The 8,961-nt window shown below is 36.8% G+C and overlaps 1 protein-coding gene across 1 annotated transcript; it reads left to right on the forward strand.

The window, feature by feature from the left end:
* The first annotated feature begins 2,031 nt into the window (after positions 1-2,031).
* On the forward strand, positions 2,032-3,090 carry LOC139153898 (olfactory receptor 5G9-like). The gene has a single exon (XM_070728319.1). It carries the CDS (start codon positions 2,032-2,034, stop codon positions 3,088-3,090), a length of 1,059 nt encoding a protein of 352 aa, XP_070584420.1.
* Positions 3,091-8,961: the final 5,871 nt, after the last annotated feature.

Here is an 8,961-nt window from a genome sequence, read left to right on the forward strand (position 1 = left end):
CTCACAGCCCCTTCACTGGGAGTGTTTTTGCTGAGCCAGCCCCTTAGCAGCTGTCCCTCTGCTCCAGCCCTGCCCTCCCAAAGGGTGGGCCTGCCACGTCCCGATGGATTCCATCCCTCTGGTCAGGACAAGAGGATATTGGCAGCGGCGGCAGTTTCCCTTTGAGAAGCAGCAGCAGTGCTGGGAATGTCACATCCACTACCCCTGGCCGCCCCTCGCCCCTGGACAAGGATCCGAATGCTGGCAGTAATGAGCAAAAGGGGTGAGTTTTGGGCTTGCACGCATTATTCGCTTTTCCATTGATTCCTATGGGAAACATTGTTTCATCTTACAAACCTTTCACCTTACAAACCTCATCCTGGAACCAATTAAGTTTGTAAGACAAGGTATTACTGTATAACAAGATTTTGAGACACATAGATAAGGTATTTAAGTAATTTTGATAATAGAGAGTGTTTCAACGTGACCCAAAGGCTTGTCAATGCAGCATATCTATGAACCTTACAATCACTATTTGTAGCTAAAACGTAAAATAATTTTCTTGACATTGGAATCTTAAGTCATCCAATAATCTCATGCATATTTTAAAGTGACAATAGTTTTTGATCAATGTAATGCATGAATTTAATTGATGCATATTTTCTGGAAAAGCCTCTTGGTTGATTGGATTTCTTAATCCAAAATTTTGGTTGAAGAATTACAAGAAAATTTTAACCTATAATCTTTATTTTGGTTAGTGTGCCAAATCATTTTCATATCTATATTTTCCAAGTATTACTCTTCAGTAAAATATTTTCTTAATATAATATCATTATTAATTCTTATGCTTTCTTATGGCCTCCCTGTCTTCTTGTTTTGGAGAACCTAATCTAATCTTCTGAGTGCAGATTTGACTTCCAGGGGAATTGCCAATTTCTCAAGGGATTTGATTATATTTAAATAAAGCATTTTTGTCACCTTACCTGAAAATTACTAATCAATTCACCATTTATAAAATAGCATGTATTAGTTTTACTGATGAAGAGAAATAATATTGTAATGAATTGGATTTAACATATTCACAAGGGACTATTTCTGTAATTATTAGATATAATAATTTCAACTTTTTTTTTAAACAAAATAATATTTAATAGAGACAGACAGAATTTCTATTGACTTCCAAAGGTGATGTTAATACTTTGAGGCTGAACAGGCTAGGAAACAGACCACGGAAAAACTACCAGATTTTATTATTACATGGAATATTAATAGTTTTGAAAGCCTCTCTGACTGTCCTTTTCTTCCTCATTCTTTCTATACCAAGGAGAAACAGACCAGGTAAGTCTTGAATTATTTTCTTCTTTTATTTATTCATTTTCTTCTTTTATTTATTAATTCTTCTCTCCTGTCTTCCATGTTAATATAGTGTTTATTTAACAACTTTTCAATGACTTCATTAATGTCACCTTTGTAATTTTCTACAATGGAGCAGTATGACAAAGAACAGCAAAATAGTATCTTTTCTATCATTCTCATTTTTCCGGAAAACTACAAAAGACTTTGTTTTGTATTTTATTTTAGGTGGCTTTTGATGACCCAAATATTAAAGAGAGTTGCAATTTTTTTTCCAGTCTGAACTTGTCATCATGCAGAGATGAAGAAAACTGGATGAAAAGATGCCATCTTATTAAAAAAAAAACCTTTGTCACGATTTCATCATTAGCTAAAATGTCATAGTTGAAGATTTTGTGTGTGTGTTGCTTTTTTTTTAAAATGATGGGTTTTTAGATGCTTTTTTAATATTAGATTTGTTTACATTGTTACACTGTTTTATTATTGTTGTGAGCCGCCCCGAGTCTTCGGAGAGGAGCAGCATACAAATCTAATAAATTATTATTATTATTATTATTATTATTATTATTATTATTATTATTCATTATTGTTGAGATTTCAACTCCGTTTATATGGTCCTCAAGCTATATTTTATAAGAAAATTTGGATTCATTATTATAAGTTATACATTTAAGCACTCAGATTCATTGCCTTGGAGAAATGTTGAATGGAAATAAAGAAAATGAAACAAGCATCACCAGTTTTATCCTCTTGGGTCTGGGGAATAACACTGAGTTGTGGCCTTTTCTTTTCTTACTCTTCCTAGTACTTTATCTTGTGACGATAACTGGGAATCTCATCATCGTTTTATTAGTTGCAATCGACCAACAACTTCACACTCCTATGTACTTTTTCCTAGGAAACCTGTCTTGTCTTGAAACTTTCTATTCCTCAACTATTTTACCAAAAATGTTGGGCAATTTATTAACTGGAAACAGAACTATTACTGTGAGTGGATGCCTGTCCCAATATTTTTTCTTTGGGTGTTGTGTGGCTATAGAAACATTTCTCCTTGCAGCAATGTCTTATGATCGCTATTTGGCAATATGTAGACCTTTGTTATATGCCTCTGTTATGAATAGAAATCTTTGTTTCCAGCTTATAGCTGGGGCCTGGCTAAATGGTTTGATGGCTAATAGCATTGTTGTGTTTCTTATAGCTCAATTTTCCTTTTGTGGACCAAATGTAATAGACCATTATTTTTGTGATTTAAGCCCACTTGAAAAACTGTCTTGCAGTGATCCCAGCTTGCTTAAAATAATTGTTTTCCTCTTGACATTCATTTTTACACTTGCTCCATTTTTTCTGACTATTAGTTCTTACGTCTTTATCATTGGCAATATCATAAGAATCCAATCCACCATTGGAAGGCAAAAAGCCTTTTCAACCTGTTCCTCTCATCTCACAGTTGTGTGTCTCTTTTATGGAGCAATTATAATTGTATACATGTTACCAGATATCCCCCCTCTGAGACAGCTTAATAAAATCTTCTCCATTTTTTATACAATTCTAACTCCTCTGGCCAATCCACTCATCTACACTTTAAGAAATAAAGAAATTCACAAAGCCTTTTGGCGTGTTCAGGGCAAATTGAACACTTTTTTTGGGAAGGAGTTCTTTGAAGACATTCCTTCTTCTTCAGTACTAAGCATTTTAAATATAGTTGCTAAACCAGAGATAGTTATCAGAGGCAAGCAGAGCTCCTTTTTATCCTGTTGATGAATAGGGAGGAAGGAACTTATATTATCAATTTTGTATATCAGTCATGATTTGTTTATAGGTTAAGCAATGTTGCTTAACATATTGAAGTCTCTTTTCAATTTTACTATAACTTATAAAGATCATCAGTTTTCTGTTTCAGAGATACAAAATTGATGTAGATACTGAATATCCAAATTGGGCTATGGATTGCTTAAGTCATTTGCAGAAACAGATGCTATTAAATTTTCCTAAGTCTTTCTAAAGATTCTGGGTCCAAAGACGGGCTACAAGAATGGTGGAAGGTCTTAAGTATAAAACGTATCAGGAAAGACTTAATGAACTCAATCTGTATAGTCTGGAGGACAGAAGGAAAAGGGGGGACATGATAGAAACATTTAAATATCTTAAAGGGTTAAATAAGGTCCAGGAAGGAAGTGTTTTTAATAGGAAAGTGAACACAAGAACAAGGGGACACAATCTGAGGTTAGTTGGGGGAAAGATCAAAAGCAACATGAGAAAGTAGTAGATCCTTGGAACAAACTTCCAGCAGACGTGGTAGTTAAATCCACAGTAACTGAATTTAAACATGCCTGGGATAAACATATATCCATCCTAAGATAAAATACAGAAAATAGTATAAGGGCAGACTAGATGGACCATGGGGTCTTTTTCTGCCGTCAGACTTCTATGTTTCTATGTTTCTATGTTTCCCTCGTTATAAATAATGCATGAGTCAAAAAGAGGGCTGTTAAAATATTTACAGACCCCTCACACCCTGTACATAAACTGTTTCAACTCCTACCTTCAAAACAATGCTATAGAGCACTATACACCAGAACAACTAGACACAAGTACAGATTTTTCCAAAATGCCATCATTCTGCTAAACAAATAATTCCCTCAGCACTGTCAAACTATTTACTAAGTCTACATTACTACTAATCTTCTTATCGTTCCCATTACCCATCTCCTCCCACTAATTACTGTATGACTGTAGCTTTGTTGTTTGTATCCTTACAATTTATATTGACTGGTTCCTAATATGATTTGATTGCTTATTCGTATCCAGTGACTATCATTAAGTGTTGTATCTTATGATTCTTGACAAATGTATATTTTCTTTTATGTACACTGAGAGCCTACGCACCAAGGCAAATTCCAATCCCACTTGGGCAATAAAAAAAATCTATTCTATATAAGCTTTCTTTCAAAGTGGTATCAGACTTATCCTATTGATGATAGTTTTAACTTCACAGTTTATCAATTTCTGAACATTTCTTGGCTGTTCCTTTCTCTTTGTAATGCTGTTACCAATGTGTGTCTAGAATATGAATTGATTTCTATTTTAAAAAAATTAAAAAGACGTCATGTTCTTTAATATTTCAATCTTTGTTTTTAAGGTATAGAAATGTACCAGTTATGACTGCTAGCACATTTTTAGGAACAATAATTACTTCTACTACTTTAATAAATATTTTTCATAGTAAGAAAGGAATAGCAAAAATGCACCATATTTTTTGGAGTATAAGACACACCTTAGTTTTTTGGGAGGACAATGGGGGGGGGGGGGGAATCTGCCTAACAGATATTCATCTGGCTAGTGTCCTCAGTTTAGCCAGCTTCAGCACATTATTTTATCCACTGATTAGGGCTTTTAAAAGAACATTATTCTGAGAGAGTAACTTCCAAAAAGCTTGGAAGCCAATAAGAGCTGGGAACACAGTTAGCACCTAGTTAGGGCTGGAAAGAAACATCTGGAGCAAGTAGAGCAATGAAAAAGCCTGCAAAGCCTTAGGGCTTGGGAAACATTCTTCACAGAGAGAAACAATGAAAGAGCCTGCAAGGTAAGAGCTGGGAAGATCATTATCACCTAGTTAGGGCTGGAAAAAAAAGAGCCTAAAAAAAAAGAGCTACATTTTCAGCCTCTTTTAGGGAGGAAAAAGTTGCATCTTATACTCTGAAAAATATGGTAATTAGGTATTTTTGACTTTCATTTGAATCTGGACTTTTATAGATTACAAGATAGGTCCATATAATTTCTTAATTACATGTTGGAATTGGATTGACAATACTTTCTGTTAGTACAAACATAACAGTTTGGGTTGGAAATATATATATAAACAAGCTGATAATGAATGCTCGCTTATATTGAAGCACTACAGCTTTAAGAATTAGTGTTGGAGATTGCCATAAGAGGGAGTCAGAAGAGTGATTCTCTTTGTGTGTCTCTGTTATTTTTCTTTTTGTTATTGCTGATTCATTTTGACTGCTGTGGTAAGAACTGGATGTTCGATGATAATTTACATGTAAGCTGTACAAGTAACACTTGTATTATTGTTAATGTATTGAGAGTTATTGACTGATCTGATTGTGTATGACTGGACTGTTTAACTTGACTATAATATTTGTAAAGTAAATACCATTTTATATACTTTAATGTACCTAGTTTGTATGACTGAACCATTACTCACATCTCCGGAATATCTGCTAGACTTCCACATTTTTCTTTGTGCATGTGCATCCTTGATAACTCAGGGGTCACTCTGCATACTTGTTAACAAGTATGATCTTCTTCTGTTGTGGTTAGCTCTGGCCCAGCTCCTGCCCCAAGGACTGTGGATGTGGGGGAGACATCCACATGCTGCAGGCCTGTTTTGCCCTCAGTGGAATCTGATGATGAAGGCTCCTCTGACCAAGAAGACATGAGTCACAGGGAGGAGGAGAGTGTGGCGGAGAGCTCAGAAGGAGATCAATTATCTAGCTCCTCCTTGGATTCAGAACAAGAGTTAATGATACAGTCAGGCATGCGGAGAGCGATGCATAGGCAACAACAACTGAGAGATTATTATCAAAGAAAATGAGGCCACCTGTGGTTGGGTGGGGCTGTGGTAATTAGTGAGGCTGCTATAAATAGCAGCCTGTGGGTTTGGCCATTGTGGAGGATTATCTGATCGTTGTGTTTCGTGACTGCTTTACTGACTTTGACCTTTTGTGTGCTGATTTTTCCCTGCTTTGAAACTAAACCAGGGCAAAATGTGTTTCCCTTTGTGAAAGAAGAAGGACTGTGAATTGCCTCACAGCTGCAAGCTAAGTATCACAGAACTGATAAGGGACTTGTACAAATTACCAGTTACAAATTACAAGTGCTCTTTGCTATACCAAGTGAATTTTCATTATAAAGAACATTGTTTTGAATTTTCAAACGTGTGTGTGTCTGAAATTGTCTCTGTGCATTTGTGGGAGGATTCTATCAGAGAGCTCGACAGAACATCTTCTAAGGACTATAAGACAATGATTGGACCATAATCACCAAGTTGTTGAAGAATAGAAGACTCAGTCACTACACTCCTAGGGCAGTATCTGTAGACTCTTTCTATAGACTCTTTTTTAATACTAGCCTACAATAAGCACCTCCTGTTATTACAATTTCTTAATATAATTAACTGGGTTAATAAAGAATTAAGAATCATTTTTAATAATTTGAGATGCATTTTCATTAAGTTTCAACTCACTGTCCAGCTGATTGTGTGCTTTCCAAGGCTCTGCACAAATTTCACAAATATTACCACAACTTTTGTTCCTTTTGTTCATTTGCTTCTCCTTTATTCTTCAAAGCTCCAACTTCTTCTGTTCTTCAGAAGAATCTCCTTTTGTTTCTCCAAGTGTTTATTACCAGAGGTGAGTTCTTCCTGGTTTGGATCGGTTTGTAAAGACTGGTAGTGATCCAGTCACAGCGACATCATGGAATCTGTTTGGTTGGTGCCGGCCTGTGGGTGCTGCCATCTTTTGTTCATTTTTTCATTTTAAAAATATTTCTAATGTTTTTTTTCTTCTGAGCATGTGCAGAAGCTGAGTTTCCAGAACTGTGCATGCAGTCGCCATCTTGTTTTTGGCTTTTTGGTTTGGTTTTTCCCTCCAGATATTTTGGTACTGCGCATGCACATATGTGCAAAACCTGCATAGACCCACGCAATGTGCTCATACAGCATGGGGGAAGTGAACCGGCTGCAAGGTAGGTTAGAACCCACCCCTGCTGACAACCTGTTTCCTATGCTAGGCCTCAGATCTATTTTAGAACTTTAGCATTGAAAATACCTTAGATATTCTTTATTTCTGATTGTCAGTCTCAGTTACAGCACGCTCTTTTGAGTAAATTATATTTCCAAAGAAGGATTACTTATATTATGGCTGGAGAATTCTGGGAGTTGAAGTCCACAAGTCTTAAATTTGCCAACTTTGAAGACCTCTGCCCTGGAAAGTGGCTCATTGTCTAATTATCTAGTATTTTGTCTTTAGTCAATTTTGAGCCTATAGTTTGCATTGGACGTGGAATAAGAACACGGAGCTGGGTTTTGTGGGTTTCTTTATTAATTTAAATCTGGACCTGCAGAGGTAAACCAAATGGAGCGGAACCTCCATTCCAAACATTCTTGGGCTATGGCGAAAGCTCCTTGCTGAGCAAGGTAAGGTTGCCCTTGCCCTCCCCTTGCTCTCAGCCATGCCCAGGGCATGTGGGAAGGCTCACCCCTGGCTTGTCAGCTGTAGGCCTGCAGCAGGTGAGCCCCAAGGGTACCACCTCCCCAACACTCAGGCCGGGTAAGCCCACAGCTTCTGGTGAGGGGCAACCCATCACCTTCCAAAAGGTACCATAAAGGAGATCACACAGTTGCTGTTAGCCCCTTTTCTCTGCCCCATGCTGCCATCCCCAGTGACCAAAGGGATTTAAGCCAATTGACCTAGTCTTAATGAAACCAAGACTGCTAAGCACCCCCTAATCTCTCCCATCCCCAGCTCCCAGTATGGAGTAGGCGAAAAAACGGTCAAAACATAAAATGCAGTGCAGCAAAAAAAAAAAAATCCTACCTAGCCCCTGAAGGTGACCAATATTCAAATTGAGAGAAAGGGGAAGGCGGGAAGGCGACTGCAACAAGGTCGACGAGTAAATTCCAAAAGGGCGATGAACGGTGAGCCTGTCCCTTTTATATAGGGACTCAATGCTCCATTCTCTGGCCCATCCTGCCAGCGCCATGTGCTGGACTTGCTGGGTGATCGCGTGCATTCTCAGGTGATTGCTCTTCCTCCCTTGCCTTCAGAGGCTCCGGCCCCCACTGCAAATGGCGGCCAGCCTCGAATGTCAGACCTCTACTTGTTTGAATCAATCATCATGGGAAACATCATGTTATATGGTGGTGTTCAGATATTGTACACATATTTTCTTGAAATAAAAATTCATAACCCCCTCCCCCCACATAATATGCATGTATGAATGCATGCATGTATACCTATGTATGTAATGAAATTAACAGCAGTTAAACTATAGCAAATCATACATTGTCAAAAGTTTTAGATGCTTGGAGCACATTTTTGGGGGGGATAGTATTTCTTAAAGGTCTATTTTGGATTCAGGGATAGTTATGAGTGCAGCACAATAGGGATGTTTTCATCTGAAATATTTGATGTTTTTGCTATATTCTACAACATATTTACATTCTTCATTCTTTGCTTATTCCATTCAATCACACAGACACAAAAGTCTGAAAGAAAAGAAAAGATTGAATGGTGTATGAAAGCATTGTGATGTTTTAAAATAAAAATCATTATTTACATTGTGCTACATATTTCTAGTGTAAGCCATTTCAAAACAAATCTTCACAATAATATTTATTATCCTGGTTGCTTTGGTTCTCATCTATATTTTGGAAAGCAAAAAATTTGCAAAATTCTAAAATGAGTTGGCAGCAAACTAACAATTCGCATTATGAGTCATTGAGAATTATTTGTTCTCCTTCAATGTATTAGTTGATCAAAATTTAGAATTCAGTTGTTTTATAATGTTGGTTATTTTAATTTATAAATTTACTTTTTGTAATTTAACTCTCTGACTGCTATA

The sequence above is a fragment of the Erythrolamprus reginae genome, chromosome Z (genome assembly GCF_031021105.1).
Source record: "Erythrolamprus reginae isolate rEryReg1 chromosome Z, rEryReg1.hap1, whole genome shotgun sequence".
In the NCBI taxonomy this organism is placed as follows: domain Eukaryota; kingdom Metazoa; phylum Chordata; class Lepidosauria; order Squamata; family Dipsadidae; genus Erythrolamprus; species Erythrolamprus reginae.

Coding starts and splice junctions, on each gene's coding strand:
- LOC139153898 (XM_070728319.1), top strand. CDS start 2,032: ATGTTGAATGGAAATAAAGAAAATGAAACAAGCATCACCAGTTTTATC.